Source organism: Rhopalosiphum padi, chromosome 1, assembly GCF_020882245.1.
Source record: "Rhopalosiphum padi isolate XX-2018 chromosome 1, ASM2088224v1, whole genome shotgun sequence".
NCBI classification, from domain to species: Eukaryota; Metazoa; Arthropoda; class Insecta; order Hemiptera; family Aphididae; genus Rhopalosiphum; species Rhopalosiphum padi.
Genome location: NC_083597.1, coordinates 41,208,152 through 41,228,110, shown reverse-complemented (window position 1 = coordinate 41,228,110; position 19,959 = coordinate 41,208,152). Strand labels below are relative to the sequence as shown.

Here is a 19,959-nt window from a genome sequence, read left to right as displayed (position 1 = left end):
ATATACACGTATAATACGTTCTTTAGAATTAAAATTAGAAAAAAAAAAATTAATTATGGGGATCGAATTCACGAGCACCATTCAGCGGTTTAAATATGTAATTAGGTAGATTAGATTTTTATTATTACTATTTTTTTGTACGAAACCGGTTTAAATTGTATTTGGTACGTCTATTTTATGGGTACGTGTGTAGTAATGGTCCGGCATTATGTAAAAGGAGGAAAAAAAATGAATTTTAAATCATCGTTATTGACGTTTTGTCGTACTATTTTAAACTTAATTATGGGATATTTTCGAATGTGGTCCACGCGGGTCTGTAATAATAATAATGATAATATTATCCACTAAGAACGAAACGCCGAAGGTCACGACATCTTCTAAACAAATAACGTCGATGGCGGCGGTTAAACTCCTCTTAAATCGGCCGTCTGCCGTTGTGGTTATATTATAATAGTATGAAATCATCATAGTTTTTTAAAGTATGCCAAATCAATCCTACAAATACGCGATGCCAGGGGCGCAATCGCGATAAAAAAAAAACTTTGGTGTAGATGAAGCCCTTATTTTTCAGTATTGTAGGATTTATATCTATAATTTATTTATATATATATTTATTTATAGTATTGTAATCTTGGATCGCACGATGAGAAACTTCACTTCCTTTCCCACATATCCACAATCGTCGTTCAATAATTTCATATTTTATAATGGCTTTTCAGTGCACATATACAATAACATTAAGATTATTAACATTAAATAAGAACTAATTAATCAAATATGGAATAAGTTTTAAGGATGCTTATTTTAAAACTGTAGATACAATGCAGACGCAGACTTCTTTCTACCAAGTTAGAGTAGGTCTTAATATTATGTAATTTAAAGTACTTATTGTAGGTATTGTAGGCCTGAACTTAAATAATTTAAAAAAAATAATAACTGACGAGCTTACGGAGTTTAATTATAACAATATAATATATGATATAGGTACATATGCATATTTTGGCGTGCTCCTGCGTGTCTGTGAGAGTGCCCCTTTTTTCGATTACAATAAAATCATGCACTTGTAACGAGTTTGTTTGAACGATCAATTTCGTTTCGAGCGCAATTTTGATTGATGGCTTCCTGTTCTCCAACTAGATCTGAATTCAGATATTAAGAATTTAACGATGATGATATTTAGTTCATTATTATTGCATGCGCATGCGTCGTAGTGTGTGCGGTGTTCGTAACGACAACGCCTACGGTCCCGCGTATTATGTCTAAAATGTATGTGGTTTTAGATAAATAGTATAGACAAAAAAATTTCATAAATAAAAACTTTATATCAAATTTGTATTAACATATTATAACAAAATACCAGTCCTGCGATTGCACGTATCTCCAAATCTACTGCATTCGTGCTGCAGGGCGAACCGACGTGTTTGTCGCCCAAACCGACTTTTTTCGTCGTTAAAATCGCAGATACGAATACGTGTAATAATTTCAAGAGTCGGATATTCGAATAATGCAGATTGCAGCTGTAAGCATGGTATTTTACACATAGCTTAGGCCATAATACAGTATAGTTGCATGATATTCAGGATAATATAATATAATAGTTGACTGAACACGGATAAAGTCAAGACACCCTGTACACGGTAATATAATATAGTAGACACAAGCAATAATAATAATAATAAAATACATTTGGAACGTGTTATTAGCGCTGTCATTAAAACACGGAGTAGGGGTTGAGGTCAAATGCGTTGATAGACAAAACCAGTAAACGAATTAATAATAATACACGGTCTATTATATGGCCTAAACATAATTTCGTGAGATTTATACATTAATTACTATCGTCGGAATCAAGACGGGTTAATATTTATAAAAAAAAAATAACGGCATTTACATTAATTTATCTCTTAAAACGATTTGACGTTCTCAATAAAGCAGCACATGCGCAATGTCTGAGTTATACGTCTTAAAAGTTTAGTACCTATTATAAAACTGCACGTTATAATGAATAATACTGTTGTCGAAACATAATTTGCTGGAAAATTCTATGAGAAGTTTCGAAGAGTTCCCAGATGGCGTGTGTTTGTTGGTGATGGTGGTGGGTGGGTGAGAAGAGGTGACTTAGCCCGATTTGAGACATCCTGCCGTGATAAAGTTGTACAAAATAAACCACTGATTTGACTGTATATATACAATGTTTAACAACCGTACTTAATGCAATATTTTGGGAACAATTCACGTAAACTAGGACAATGAGGTATACCGGTCAAAGTAAACAATATCAAAACTCTATGAAACGGTGGCGAAATGCATTTTAAAAGTCTTTTGTCTCGTAACGACCTTTGAATAAACCTTATTAAGTTACAATGGTACACCGTATGTAATTTTATCAAATTTTCAAGATGATAGAAAAATAAGTATAATACATTTTATACATCACATAAATGAAACTAACCAGGAAAAATACAACTTATACTTAAGGGATTAGGCGAAAACCTACTGTCATGATATTCAATTAAAGTTCAATTAATATTAATATATTATGTAATTAATAATAATTATTCTTGAATTCATAGTGCCTAATACCTGCGATTTCAACCGTTTCACATTACTACATTAGAATTATACTTTATTATGAAAATATTATAAAATAAAAACACGTCGAACATTTTTATTTTATTTGGTCTTTTAAAAAATAGTTCGACATAAAATGAATTCTCCTTTAGAAGATTCGAAATAATATATAATGTGATTATAGGTACATCAGATGCTCATCGATTTGAATGCTCATTTTATAATATAAATCCCCTTTAAAAACCTACCCATGCATTTTTTATTATCTAATTAATGATAAATTATACTTGGATTCGTTGGACCACAGACTCTTGTTTTAACAATTGGCTTGTTCATTTCTTTTGACTTATTTTCACTTCTAGCCTTTTTTGAGCTCATTAAAAGTACATCGGGGAGACGTTCCTTTTCAGTTTTTTTTTATCTTTCGTTATTTAATTCCTCTTAAGAATCCCATTTTGAATTTGAATGTCTTTGTTATCCTTCTAGTATTTCAAAGAATAGCTTTGTAAAATAATACAAGTAGTAAAAACCTACTATACGAGATTATTATTATACATATTTCATAACGTGTGTTAATAGTTTTTGACTGTAAATCGTTTGTTTTTCCATATCGACTTGGTTCCGAAGTCTCATAAAATATTATTTGAGTCATCCATACCCACTACAGTTATCAGCTTGAAATTATAGAGTATTGTTTTTAATATTAAATCAACTTAAAACTTTATACAGTGGATTTGAAAAAAAATAATTAAACATTCCATTATTAATGCGCGATTGTACCTATATAGAATGTGCAAATAATATTGTGATAACAAATAACGTAAAAGTCTATATTTAAGTGTAAATTGTAGGTACGCGAAATCCAAGGATATTGATTATATTATATGACCCTGATAAAAAGGTGGCCTCGGATTCTATTTTTACAGTACTCAAGACATTCACGAAGAATTAAAAACGTTGTATTAAGATTATCATCCGAAATTTGTTTACGAAAATCATTCGCGTTGACATAACTCACAAGTTGCGACTAGTGAGATAAAAATTTGCGAACCTAACCTATAATACTTGTACAATGTAGGTATACATACATTTTATTTGACATACAGCTATACCATTAATATCGTTGAATTCGGTACATGTATAGACCTAACCTAACCGTTGAGAAATAAAACCTTGAGGTATGCATTAACACATTAGAAGTAAAAATATGTTAAGCAAATAATACAATAAACAATTGGAGGTAATTCGAATAAGTTCTAATGAACTCAAGTGAGGATTTGATATTGTGACGTAAACTAATATTTTATAAGTGTATTACTTTTATATAACACAATGTTTCCACCGAGGATTTAGTTCGATGAATTGCTGTCGTCACGACGCGATTTGTTACTAAAATATTCTCAAATCGGATAAATCAAATTGGACAAACTGACGCACGTCATATTATCGTAGTCGTTAAATAAAATCATCGCGTGTTATTGACAAACATTTTTTTTTATCTTTTATAGGTATACAAGCAATAATATAATAATATTTTAACAGGTATTATAAAATACAAAATAATTTGCCAATAGATTAAAAAATGAGTGGAACTCTTGTTCTCGCATTTCAATAATATTGATCGTGGGCGTTGAACTCTTGTATACCTGTTAATGTACTCAGTAGGACCGAATAAATCACATTTGCAATAAAAAATTATAAACATATATGTTTATAAAAAAAAATTAAATATAAACGATATCTGATTGGCACCTATTGTATAACATGCGCATAAACCACTGTGGTCGGCTGAGATGCATAACTTGGCATCGGGCAGTGATTTTGCGCAAATGTCTTTTTTGCGTCCGAGCCAAGGGCAATAAATCACGTAAGAACACAAACATTTAAAAACACGAGAAAACGACATATTAACCCATTTACTTGGTTATTTTTCATTAAACGGGGGCGGGAGGATAAGAAAAAAATAACCAACCATAATTATCGTCCAATTACTTACAAAAACGTGTAATAAATAATATTTCATTGTGCACGGGACAATAATAATAATATAATATATTATAGATATTTTTCAAATGATGCAATTGGCGAGAAAGTATAACGCACGTAGTATACATGTATAATATATTATTATTATGTGCTCATTCTACAGATTTTTCATTTCGTATTGCAATAAATAGAGCACACGGAGTTCGAATGAACGCCAATCGATTTAATCGCGGTCTTCTGCGGGAACAACGGAATATCGTCAGTAAAAATAAAGGAAAGGGCAATATTATCATCATCAGGGCTCGGAACTTTATCCGCTAAAAAACGATGAGATATGTTCTGTATTAATATGCGCTCAAAAATCTGAAATATGCCATTTTTTTTTTATTAAATATGCATTTATATAAAAATAAACTTTAAAAATGCATAATTATTCAAAAAAAAAATAAATAAATAATAGTATGCAAAAATATGCATCATATTATTTAATATTATTAAAACACGATACTTTATTATTTTTTTTTTTATTATAATTAAAGTATTAATATTAAATATATATATATATAATATGATTCAAACTATAGGATGGTCATGGGAATGACGTAAAAGCTTTTTATTTTTAAATTTGATTTAGTTTATGTTTAAAATTGTCTTTTGTTGAATTTACTTACAAAATATGTGTTAACATGTAAACTCTTATTAAATATGCAAAATCACTTAATTCTGGTAAAATATGCAAAAATATGCAACATACATTTTTGGATTTGAGTTGTATGTATTTTGAAATAAATTTATGTCGAATTAGATTTTGAATATGCAGCTAAGAAATATGTAAATCCATCTAGTTCAAAGCCCTGATTATGACATATTATGCGAACATATTATTATTATTATATACGTATAATATTAGATTGGTACGCGCTGCGACTATTTTCGACGTTGATGTAGTTATAGGTATGTGCAGATATATAAGTATAATATAATATGTGTTGGTAAGTAAACCATAATAACCAAATTTTAACACCGGCGATCTTGTTTATGATTATTGACTTCTACACGCGAGGTATCATATTTTTATCATAATCATTGCATTCCACATAATATTATTATCATACCCGATGCTGAATATAACGGAAAACAAAGCAATAGAATATACGATTTTATTCTTTTCACAACATTCGATATAATGTAACGTATAATAATGTATAATATCATTATACACTATTGCTGTTGTGTGTGCCTACTGCATATATCCACGTCGGCGGAGACAATTTTAACTACCTACTATCGGTATAACGAAAAACACATTAAAATAATGCCAAGTAAATAATATAAACAAATATAAACACACACGCACACTTATATGCATATGTGTTTATATGCGTGCGCAATTAAACGTGAATCGTTTAGTCCCCGACCAGTTTTCAATGTGAATCGGCTGTATAATATAATATAATATTATGTATGTATATATATATATATATGATGCGTATAATATCATTATATAAGTATACGAGTGCGTTTTTAATAGTACCGAACAATAGGCTATACTCCTGGAAAACGCGTCACACTTTATTACCTAATAAAAATGTATATACATATATATATATATTACATATAAAAAACATGTTTAGCATTTTTCATTAAAACTTTTTCCGTTTGGTTTATACCTTCTATAAGATTTTACGACTTTTAACCCGATATAATACCTATGTTTTAGTAATAATTAGAGTGACGATTTTTTTCTTTCAATAACGGCCGTACAATATAATATCATTAAGATAATATAATATGTATATATTATATGCCGCAATATCATTCGTCCCGCGACATAATAATATGTATTATTTAAGCGAACCGTGTCACGTGATGGTTTTATTTTTTCGTTTTTTTCAACCGTAATATTTTGCTTACCTACTATAATATTTCTTTTTGTATTAATTGTGAACCATCATCATAATGTTAAAAACGTTCAGCGCACGGTGTACGAACTACAAATATGCGGAATGTAGAACGTTAAAACCACAAAAAACGAAAATACAAATTAATAAAACAATATTTGCAGTGTGTTCGGCAGTGCTTCGATTTGCATGTGGAAAAATAACCATCGCAGTCTGTTCAGTTTTGTAAAAATAAGAGGTTTACGAATACGTGCGTTAATCCGATTAATAGGTCTTTATATTATAGGCATATAGGAATCTTTTCTTTTCCTTCAAAATAATCATTACCACGAATAATACGGGGAAAATTGTTTACTTACGCATCAGTACCTTTCAATCTTTCTTAGCTCTTGTACACAGCTGTATACTTTAAGCCGATTCGAATCTCTTTCTATATATGCACTTTAATCAATACTGCTTGGGGGAGCGCTCCTCCTCGACACCCCCTCCCCATCATCACCGCCGCCATCTTCGCCCATTAGAGCGATTTAATTGCCTCTGACGGTGGGTTATTTATTTATATAAAACATTCGGCAGAGGAGTATAGAGTATTACGGGGAGGAATATTTACATATATTTCCCGTGCATCACACGATAAATATTATGCCGTAATAGTTTTAAAAAGTTAAATTAAACTGCACGAGTGTTCTTTAAGTCGTTCGTTAGTTTCACAGAAAGTTTAAAATAATCCTTTTATAAATTGAAAGAATAAAAAGTTTAGGTCGTATACTGAATTACAATAAAGCTAGGAGGTGAACGAGTAGAATAACGTTATTGCATTATTTTTACGGTGCACGCATTTGATTTAGATTTTTAGTCTGGGTGTAAAAAAAAAATAAAAATAATAATAATAATAAATATCTAACAGAAAAAAAAATCGCTGTCCGGTCACCTTCTATTAATATTTTATCGATGCTATTTACATCGTAACGTCCCATCGTCCGTCCGGGGAGGATAAACTGTATATATGATATATATAATACACCTATATGACATTATGCCACGGCGGTGGATATAATAAACGGTCGATCGGTACGTCATCAATTACGAGCGGTCTGATATTAATTCTTAACCTTGTGTTTTCCAAATAAGAATAATGTGCGTCTGGGGTGGAGCATTTTTTTTTTTTTTAAGGGTGACGGCTATACGTGGACGATGAGGAGGACGAAGTGTATATGAGAGATATAGACGGATACAGTGTGCGAGAGATAGTGGAGAAGAGAGAGGAGGAAAGAGAGAGAGAGTGAGAGGGTAAGAGAGAGATAAGAATATATTGAGAGAGATAGATGAGTAGTCGGTTCTTTATTGTTCGGTATAAAATAAATAAATTGAAAGCGGCGGCGGCGGCGGCGGCGGCAGATCGCAGACAATGAGGTCGGGTAATAAACGAGACAATTGTAAATAAAAGAAAAATAATATATATAAATGGTGGTATTTACAACGGCAGAGCTTATTTGACATTTACTTGACGTGGAAAACTAGTTTTCGTGTTTGCTTTTGTCCGGGGCGCGTGTTTGCGCTGTTTACCCCTGTCCGTCGCCAGTCTACCGTTTGCAGGGGACGTCGCGGGGCGGACGTTGTGGTGTAGTAGTTTGGGTGGTCCTCCGCCGCAGTGACCGAAGGACGGACGTCACGGATAATTATTATCATTATTATTAACCGAAATTTAATAACAGTTACGCTTTTCGGCAAAGTATCCATAACACGATTGTCGAATTACCGATTAATATAATAATATTAACATAATGATATTACGTTGATACAATTTTTGATTGGATCGGACGGCACCGTATTGCCTCTTCGGCAGGTGCCCAGTTCTTTCCTTCATAATGTCTTTAAGTCGTTTAAACACGATAGGTACATTGTTATTTGTATTCGTCACAATAACTTGTGTATATCTATATATTATATGTACAAAATACGATTGTATCACATAAAGTATAATATATAATATCCAGTTGTCGGGGTCACTAAAAAAATTGTTATTTTCGATAAAACGTGTGATACTGTCACTATTTCAAGAGTAACGTAATGTGTTTTAACGAATGTAATACAATAATTACTTTGTATTGATTATCGTACAAACGTATTCCTTTGTTTCGAACGTAAAAAAAGTTTTTTTTTTTTAAAACAATATTTAATAAGGTACTACGGACAATGCAATCAATAACACAACCCTAAATTAATGTTTTTTTTTTTCACTCCGTGTATACGATTCATTAGGTGCACCTAGTTCTACCCTTTACGCGCGAAGGCGTAACGTCCCACAGTGATATATTCACGTCCGTACTTACATTTCAATATCACAATTATTTATCGGCATCGCATTAATTAGATGTACATTGTTCGGTGCGCCTCTAATTATAATAGTATATAATATTATTATTATATATAGTAATTTTCTTCTGCACAGGTTTTGATTTATTACCGGTATAAATCATTAAACCGTGTATGCGATGGGTATACCGGGTTTCGTATTTCGTCAGTGATTCCCAATTTATTTCACCTAGTATTACACAAAACTATTGTAACTATTGTAACGTCGTACGACAAAGTCGAGCTGTATTCCACGGTATTAACTCGTATTGTATAGCGGTTGGCATAGTCGTACGGGATCGATATCGATAAACGGTTTCGGATGGTAATTTATCATTATTATTATTTAAATATTTAATATTATTACAATATTATTGTCGTTATCGTATCCGTATGTAAGAATTTGTAGACCTGTAAGAGATGACATTTCCGGGGTAAGAACTGTGGCGATAGTGAGGGGTGGGAGATCTGCTGTGCGATAACAGTAAGAGGATAAAATCCGATAGGTTTGTAAAATACGCGGTTCTCTGGCGAGCGACGTCACACACGATGAGAACCACTGCTCAGACACGTAGTCGACTGCCGCTGCAGCAGTTGCCCTCTGAGTAATTATTATTATAACGTTCCGTTATTCCGCGCTCCCTTCGGTAAAAATCGTGTGTTCGTCTACGGTTTTCGGCCGTGGCAACAACACTGCAATGATATTAATATACTATTATATTATAATGCGAAGATAATATTCTAAACGGTTTTTCGTTTTATTTATTTTCAGAGGACCGACAACCTAGACTTGTCCCTATCGGTCGCCCACAACATGCACAACAACAACAACAACAACAACAACCACTACACAAGCATGGCCGAACACGTGAGTTTCCTTTTGTTTACGATATTATATAGGTACCTATATATTATTTTCATTCGTGGTTCGGTTAAACTGGTAAGTGATTAAGAGGTCGGTGTATAATATCACAACGGTACTCAGCATTTTATCGTAATAAGCATTATTTTTTATTTTTTTACAATTAATGTTTTTAATATTACATTCCGGCTACATAAAACAATAGCGTGTAGCCGTGTTTAATGTTGAATTAACAATATTTATGTCACGCCTTACGTTTATAATATTATTGCACTGAAATAATATTGCGTGGAACTACTCTGACGTTTGAATATTTTTAACGATAAAATCGGACGATTTATTCGACGACGATATTTTATATTTATTATCGTATATTAATGCGTGACGTGCTCACTCGAATCTATATTGTTGCCTTAAATTTATTGTGCAGCTGCTGTACCTATACACAGCAACGTAGACTTGTTGATGTTTTTTGGCGTACGAAGGAAGAAGGAGAATATGACGATGCAGTCTGTTTTTGGGGGAAGAACGGATGGCTGCAGAACAGAGTGCGTCTGTTAGCATCGAGGTAGTTTTACCTGTCGTGTTGTAGTTGTATTCGAGCTTGTGTGTGTGTGTGTGTGTGTGTGAGAGAGAGAGAGAATATGTGTGTAGACTGGACTACAAAGAAAAGTCATAAATTTTAATGGAATGCTTAATAAAATGGCAGAAGAAGAAGGGAAAAAAGTGTTACCACGGTTAGGTGCCTGGAGAATGTAGTGAGGGGTGAGGGGTAGGCAAAGTAGATAGATGGAGAGAGAGAGAGAGAGAGAGACATATTTGTTGAATTATTCAACAAATATGAGGCTATTGTATGCTGATTTTTCAGTCTTCTCATAAATTTATCAACGCATCTTTCGCGATTTGTATCGTTTTATGAAAAAAAAAAAAAAATGTAAATATAATTGGCGAACCAGTTTCTTGTAAACAATATTTGAAAAGAAACGAAAACAAATGAATAAGTATTGTACATTATAATAATATAGTAACTGAAATTAGCCATTATTATTATTATTGGTTCTATCCCCCTCTGACGAGACGCATATATATAGCCGTGTTTCTGAAACGCCCTTCTGATATACTGCCGGGACCGTGTGATTAATCGTTTTGCTTTTTGAAACATTACTGCCGAACGAATATCTTACAGGTTAAGTAATATTTCGAATATTGTTAGGTTTTTACGAAATCCTTATCCGTATTTTTTTGAATATCTCTCATGCACTACACACACACCATGATAATTAGGATACAAAGAGGCCAGACGGACCGACGTATAACAGCTGGCCATGGAATGTAATTCATTATACTCATATATTTATATATATATATACATATATCTTTACACCCCTTTCCCTTCTCCTGCCACTCACAGCACTTATCTTTTTTTTTTCTATACACGTTTCTTCTTTATTTAAATAAATGCACTAGTACCTAATATTCCGAGAAAACACTTTAAACCAGCCCACTAAGATAATAAAATGTGTAACAATTTTCTATCGTACGTTCACCGCTGCACAGTTCAAGATAAATATGATTTTATTTATTCAACAATTGCGCGAAGAATAAACAACTCGTTTATCTCTGTAGAACCATTAATCCTGCTGAACGTTATCTGTATGTGAACGCTAGAGCCAGGACACAAAGTAAATTGAAAAAAAAAAAAACAAATTCAACACACGGCACTATGACAATTAGTATTCTTGACATTAAATATGAGTTATAATATTAATAATTACTATATTATAGACGTTTCACCGGTTTATTTCATTTGTATGTATATTGTTTGAAAGCGACCATCTATTGAATTTTTATTGTATTAGTCATTGGTTATTATTACTAGTTTTAAATATTTTTAATGTATTGTAATTATTGTCAGAGTTTAAAATTCGTGTTAAGTGTATTTTTTTCGGGATTTTAAATGTAGTTTTTAAGAACTAATAACGACGAATTTTATAAAATTAGTATATTCCATTCACAGCTTTAATCACCATACTATTACTAAAATATATAGTCGATATCTTTTTTCGATGGCTAATATATTCGTATATAAAATACTATACCGTCGACGGACTGACAGGAATACAAGGATTTTGGATAGGCCGTGCCGAGTATTAGAGTTGTATTACTTTCCGTCTGCAGCGTGCCGCATATAACGTCGAAGCAACGAAATGTGACAACGGATACCCGTAATACCGGAAGGAGACGCCTGTGCACCAATAGGATTTGGTTAAGTCTACTACGGTTACGATTTATAGGTAGATAATTTGGTGGCGATAAAACCACAAAAATATATTATGCTTATAAATAAAGTGACTGTCAAGATTTGTATCGAGCAAACCCTTCTTAAATAGATTGTTAAACAAGATTTTTTTTTCTCGTTTTAAGTAGTTTATGCTTTGAAAAATACACAGAGAACCAAAAAAAAAGTATTTTCAATAGATATTATATCTCTAATATTTCAATATTGAAAAGGAAAACCAGTTTTTTTCATCTTGTTCGCCGACATTTGATGTCTCGAGTAGTTTTTCTTATTTTTACGAGCCTCGAGAGCAATAAAATATCCTAGTTAATTCCACGTGTTATCACTGAACGCAGCTGTAAAACCAAAGTTAAAACAAAGCTTCATATTACCTATTCGAAAACATACAATTTTATCTAAGCTGATGCAATCCTACTGTAAATGCAATAAATGAAGTCACCTAAATAAACATAATTTATGTTCATTAAATTACTCGATAGAAATAACCAACCAATGAGTACGTATAGATTTGTTTTATACTTAATCAATATTGAACAATAGTTAGAACAAACAATTATAACCTCTTAAATAATCACGACGTTTGTGTTTAATATTTGTGTTTGTATAAATGCTTAAGGTAATAAAATATTTATTATTTTATTTATCGTTGGCAGGACGGATTGTTGATTTTACCTAACAAAACTATTGACCTTGATTCATGGAAATAAAAATACATTTTAAGCTGATGAAATATTAGAATATTTTGCTTACGAACAGTATTTATCAAAAAGGTTATCAAGTATCACATTATTCCCATGCAATTTGTTTTTTTAATTTTTTATTTCAAGCGTTTTTACCCAACGGATTTAATTAAAAAAAAAAACAAAAAACAATATATTATATTCTTATAAATTATTCACGATTTTGTATTAACGTAAATTATTGTTAAATAAATCGCATGGCAATTAATTAGGAGTTGCGCGTGGTAAAGGTTTTTTTTCAATCTTTGTTATACAATCATAATTGTTTTTCTCCATAATAATGGTTCGATCAATCATTATAAACGCACGCATTTATTTTCGTTGTTCAGTGGAGCTGTGGGGCGCAAAGGATGCGATAACTAAAATCACTAAAAAATATCAACGATCTGAAGTCGTCATGTACAGACTTTTCGTTCTCGAATTTTTACTTCCACACGCGCTCACACACAAGCGGTCATGCCGTTTTTCAACGTTTCGTCTCGGATATTTGCGGAGATCATTATTTGTGGACTTGTGGTGTGTGATTATCGTTTGAGAAAGTATCGGACGTTTTGAGATAAAATAAATGTATATTACACGGGTGAAAATATAAATTAACGAAAAATCAATATAAATCGAACATGATCGGATGTTGATTCGATTCGACTCAACACGTACTATATTATAATATAACATAATGCGCGTGTGCGGCGACGGTAGTACTATCAACACGCGGAAACGGTAGGAGAAAAGCCGTCGGCCATGTGAACACGCGATCTTGTGGCTTCTCGGCCATATGGAAGGTTTATTAAAAACTGTAATAATAATAATATTAATAGTGGCTGGTTAATGAATGCGTTTCGTGGTCGTGGCCAACGACCTATACGGGTTTCCAATTGCGGCTGATCGGTTGGATCGTCTCCCATCCGCATATTATGATACCATCGTAACAACAAAAACATCAATTTAATATTATAATGTCATATAATATTTACGTTGTTATTTGATTATTTTTTTAAGGCCACTGGGGGGAGGGGGTCTTTTGACGAATTTTCATTTCAGTTCATCGCGGCATTACAGTAGACATTATAATAATATGAATAGCATAATATTATGCGTCTGTTCAGTCTCGTGAGATTAGGTCCTATATAATAAGTGTATATGCCTACCTAAAATCAGTAAGTAACTCGGGGTCTCCAAAAATACAGACAAAAATCGGTATCGACGGCGTTGCACATCAATTCTTGTACAATATCACAGTGATATACAGTAGACTGTTGGTGTTAAAAAGGAAAAGAGAAAAAAAAACAATCCGATATTATCTCACGTAGCATTTATACTTAAGTCGCGTTCGACCTTGATCCTTCATTAACTCTGACCGGCCAACTGGCTGCTGCAGTGCAGTGTTCCGTTTAACGTTATATATATTATATATATATACACAACAAACGACGTGCTTAAACGTTCGTTTGTTGAAAACAATCAAATACATTATGTAGCCGTGTTAATTGACGATGTTTTTTTACATTCGAAAAGATTTTTTTTCGTTTTTTTAATTAAAAATATGTTTAAAGACGTATGGAAAAAGTGGTTTGATTATTCTGTTATGTCAAAATATTATTTATTTACCAAAACCACACACACAAAAAAAAAAAAAAAACAACACGTAAACCGTGAAATTCTAAGTACAAAAATGTTTGTACTTTGTTGAAATAATATTACATATTCGTTTGTAATGTAACGCGAATACAATTTAACATAAATGCGAATAGATACGGTTGAAAAATTCAAGGAGATCATATTTAGTATTTCTTTTATGTTCCAAGTTCAAAAATAATTGCATATTTATTATTTATGTATTTTTCTTGCAAAAACAACATTAAATTTCCGTCTCGCGGGAATACAATTTCTTGAGAAAATGTTAGAAGTTTTGTTAAAAAAGTTTTATAAAGTTACAAATGAAAACGGTGTTCTTTCATGAATATCAACTTTTTTTTACAAGCAGTTTTCTTTGCAGATAACATAAAAATCCAATACCTAATAATCACTTTTAACGATTTTGATTTGAAATAAAGAATGCTTTCTATTTTTATTAGCCTTATTTAATCTACAAAACTTTTATATGGCCCACAAAATGTTAACATTTTAAAGAATTTAAAAATGTATGGTCTTGTCAGCTTAATTTTAGTTAGTTTAACTAGGTACTTTTGAAGATTTAAATTGGTCATTAAAAATTTAGTTATACGTCAAAATGATTTAAGTTTATTTGAATAATATTAAATTCACAAATAATAATTCCCATTAAGTTTAGTGTGTTTGAACTAAATTTAATAAATAAATACTTTTTATTGGTAAATTTCCAATCCTAATAACTAACAGGCCTTGTGGATTATTATGAAATATGATTTTAAATTAAATATCAAAAAATCAATGAAACATCATGGCACGGCCTATTGGCTGAGAGAAAAACAAATTATGGAAGTCGCTTTAAAAATGAACGAGTTCAGGGTAGGCGTAGTAAGGAGGGAAGGGAAGATAATTTAAAACAAATACAGAAATGAGAAAAAGCAAATAGCAATTTAAAACAAAAGGCCATCATGAATAGAAATTTATATTGCCCCCGGGGCGCTAATTACAAGTAGAAGGTTGAAATAAATTGTTATTGGCTCAGTGGTTACGTTTTTAATTAAGAAAATGTTTTTGAGCACTCATAAAACGTTTAATAAACATATGGTTTGTTTCCAAATGAATCTGTGTATAACTTTTTTCGAACCACTCGTGTCGTCCGGAGCAATAATTTAACGCCGGCACAAAAACTTTAAATTTAATTAAATATGATTGCTATAAATATTAATTTGTTCGATTTTTTTTCTTTTTTTTTTTTTAAAAAAAACCGTTTTTCTTTCCCGACAGGATTTTCAAAACTTTTTTTAAAATTACAATATAGCTTCACAGTTCAATGCTACGAGCGTCAGTTTTCAATTAACATTATATATAATAGCCATCCGTTTAGCTTTTAATGGGTACATGTAAGGCTTTACGTCTATAATATTTACATCGTCTGGATGAGTCTTTAAAATACATTCCAAACGTCACATTTCGAACAGCAATAATAATATGGTATAATTTCGTTACCGGGATGCGAATTAATATCAGCACGAGTAGGCACGATCGAATTCCCGGTCCCGTGGGTAATTCTGCCCCAACCGTGACGAAAAAGACTGAAATGAACATAATACTCTACCTAATAACTGCTCGAAAATGCAATGACTCGCAACAAGATGCAAAAGATTTCGGCACGTCAAATTCGGACGACCCTCATCGGCCACGCAATGACATAATTATTATAATATTCATTAAACGAAAATCAAAAAAAAAAATCTTTTTTTATTCGAATTATTATTTAGTTTTTAACGTGTTTTTTATTTTATTTTCAGACTTTTCACACGCCGAGTTTTGGGGACGAAAGTTTCGACATCCCGTCGATGGGCAATCAAGGAAACAATTCGACCACCTCGCCGAGTTGTAACAACGTGTCAAGCCCATCTAACGGATCGGCCGATTCCATAATCACTTCGCACACGCAACCGCAACCGTCGTCGTTGGCGTATCAACATAGCCAAGTGAGTAGTGTTTTACATAACACATAAATTGATGTATATATATTATTACAATATAAAAACCGGGGCAATTATTTAAATTGAATATTTTTATTTAATAATCTTAAAAAATGTCGCGAAAGAAAATGTTTAAAATATCTTTAATCACATATTTCTATTTTTTTTTTTTTAATATTATTATTTTTTTAAAACGTATAAAGTAATATTAATATTTATGATCAAACAAGTGATTAGAATTTTAAATGAAGAATATTGTATTCCAAACACAAATAGGTACCTAAAATCTTGATGTAGAATTTCCAGCATGAAAACAAGTCAAATATTTATCAATAATTTATTATAGTACCTGTGTTTGTGTGTATATTGTGGCTTGTTAATTTTCTGATAGTATTATTTTTTACGATTCCGATAACCACAACCATGATAGATTTATTATAGTTCTTACTTCATACCTTAAGAATTTTGATTGTTTGTAGATGTAATAAGATACAAGTTATAATCGAATATAATATTATTTTATTATTAATACTGTCAATGATTTCCGTCGTAGATTGACTACCATATATACTGGTTGTAAACAGATTTATGTGATATTATAATATGATATAATATAACTATACGTTTAATAGGTCAAAATACGAGTATTATTATCAATTAGTTGGTTTGGACTTTGGAAGATTCGTCATCGTCACGTTGGGTGTGCCCATTAACATTAGAAGAAGTATTAGAAATACTAACTCTAGTGTTCGTGGGTGTGCCAAATGCCGCGGCTGATCCGATCGATCGAACTTAGAAAATAAAAATATTTTACCATGTCCACTAGCATAATATACACAGATCGTGTATCATTATTCGATCGTGATTTATGAGTACTGGTTTTGTGTTTTTATTAAATTTCGTCATTTGGTGGAAATTTCTCTTTGATAAATGCGCGTATTTATTATCTTTGCCCTTTGGTTTTCTTTTAAACGGACGGTCCGTGATGATGTATGTTAACACATTAATACTACGATTTTTTCTCTTTATGTCACTCCCAATATTTATGAGGCAAATCGTTTTTTTTTTTTTTAACTGTTTCTTTATTTATAGTGTTATATGACCGAAGGCTAATGTTTTGACACAAGATTCATAATTTCCTATGAAAAAAATTAAAATAACAATAGCGATAAATCTTTTTGAATATTATATTATTATTATGATGGGGTAATATTGTAAATTGTCTTTTTTTATGTACAAATAATATTATATGAATACAATCGATTCGAAAAATAAATTAACGTTCGTTTTAAGTGTTTTAACATTGATATAATCAATTGAAGTTTACGTTTTTAAATTATTGTTGTTTTTTTATATCTTGGAATTCAGTCTTAAAATATACATTTTATATGGTTTTCTACTGACTTTTACTGAAAACATTTTAAATTTTATATGCAACAATGACATTGATGTTGGCATAGCACACTTAATAATCATAATTTATTATATTATAAACATTTCAAAGAAATTGCTTTTAATTTTATTGTTTGCATTTTATTTATTTATTTTAGCTACCCCTCGAGGTGTTTCGAGTATATCTTGTGAACAAAAAAAATATAGTTATAATAATAATAACTATTATTATATGATTGTTTTAAACACACGAAAAAACAAAAACAATAATCATAATGATGAAAACAATCATAAATAATATTTACAATTAGAGGTATTCGCTTAACGAAATTTAAAACAAAAATGAACCAATTTAACAAAATATGATTTGAATTCATAATTGTCGTCATTGTTTTGTTACGTACGTTATACTATATAGGTTTAAGTCGTTTAAGATAATAGAAATAATACAATATCATATTTTTTTCTTTTAGCAGATGATGAATCACCATCACCCACAGGACACAGGCATGCAGGGAATGAACTCGCACAACTCTCACCATTCGCATCAATCGGCTTATCAACAGCCACTGTACTTGACCGGCCACGAACACGGCCTGGGCCTGAACGTTAGGTATGTGATTTTAAACCGATTAAACGACGGTTTCGATTGTACTTTTTTTTTCTTTTTTTTTAAATACGTTCTTACAAACGTTAAAGTCTATACGATCTAGTTTTATTGTGTAACTGTTCGTTACATTATACTGTACAATTAACGGCACAGACGACTTAATAACAATACACGACAACCGAGTTTCCCAAAATTCCCAAAATATAATTTATATTTTCTTTTTTGTCCAGATTAGCACAGCAGGTATTGTTAGTTTTTTTTTAATAACGTTCATCTAAATAAATCAACACGTTTAAAATGTCTTACGATTACGATACGAATCGTTTTCATCGATTTTCGACTCACAATATCGGTATTATACAATAGGCGACTTTTTCAGACTAGTGCGTATACTTTACACACTAACACGCTTAACGCGTAGCTCCAAAGGCGTCTCGTGACCACTTAACCGGTCTGAATTATTAACGCAACACTAATCTCCGATAACACATTTCAAGTGCGCGAATCTATCTCGTGTTTGGTATTTATTACAGGGACAGTACAACACGTGCACAAATAATAATATATATTTGATATTTAATTGTCATTGTTGCAATGATTTGGAGGCGGACGGCACGGTTCGGTTGAACACCGGAAAAATAACTTTTGTTGCCTTCACTATATTCATACATTAAACAAGAACACCGTTTGGTTAAACTGTTACACAAGTTTCTCTACTTTTATTTAATTTAGTTAAAATTTATTACGTCGACAGTTAATATTTAGTCATTATTTTTAACTCGTATTCAAACAAGAGTTACGCGATGAATATAGTACAAACAAATTACGTAACTCTGTGCCCGAGTTCAAGAAACATTATTAATTCAAAACATTCAAACACAAATAACACAGCGTTCGTTAATTGAATTCACCGCGACGTCATTTTAATGTAGATGAATCTATAAGATATAATTTATTGAATGCAATTAAAACTTGATGTGTATAAATTTATGTGTAATGCATTAATAGTACTAGTAATATACTCGTATTCATTATAGCCGTTTTAGTATTTAGTGAAATATTAATAAATTCTTGCTAATAATCAATTTAGTAATTAAAAACTGATCAATGAATAACGAGCGGTTCATTAATCAATATTATATTCGGATCGAGGATAGACGGAAGTAAAACTTTCTCTAGAATGTACTTTGAGTTTTCAGGTTAAATACGGTCGATGATTTTATCCATAGATTAGAATTATGTTTGGACACCGGCTTAAAATTAGAATTTCTAAAATATTAACGATTTTTATCTTGAAAATAAATGTATTCTGTCGTGTAAATGCTCAGTTAATGTGGATTGTTATTTTGTAATACACTTTAAATTATTTTTTATGTTAGCCATAAACATTAATTTAGTAGAAAATATGATGAAATTACAATAAATTTATCTAATTTTTGAGCTCTTGCCCAGAAAAAAAAAATACCAAGAACAGGTTATATCTTGGTGATTACGTTAGGTTTTTTTTTACTAATTTCTTGTATTTATTACAGTTCCAGTTACTCTCAACCAAGTTACACTCCGTTGAACAACACGAATACCACGAACGGTGCGCAGAACGGCATGATGTACCACCGACACCACCAAGCGTCTAATCAACAACAACAG

The 19,959-nt window shown here is 31.4% G+C and overlaps 1 protein-coding gene across 4 annotated transcripts in view; it reads left to right on the top strand.

Annotated features, from left to right (window-relative positions):
* LOC132918245 (GATA zinc finger domain-containing protein 10-like) overlaps positions 1 to 19,959 on the top strand; it is a 103,022-nt gene that overhangs the window by 62,142 nt on the left and 20,921 nt on the right. For 3 of the 4 annotated variants that reach the window (XM_060979379.1, XM_060979376.1, XM_060979380.1), the window contains 4 exons: positions 9,586 to 9,681; positions 16,131 to 16,316; positions 18,176 to 18,315; positions 19,845 to 19,959. The exon at positions 19,845 to 19,959 is cut by the window's right edge and continues 339 nt beyond it. In XM_060979379.1, the coding sequence (XP_060835362.1) occupies positions 9,586 to 9,681; positions 16,131 to 16,316; positions 18,176 to 18,315; positions 19,845 to 19,959 (537 nt within the window). The remainder of the gene's footprint in view (positions 1 to 9,585; positions 9,682 to 16,130; positions 16,317 to 18,175; positions 18,316 to 19,844) is intronic. The other variant, XM_060979377.1, reaches the window with a different exon arrangement.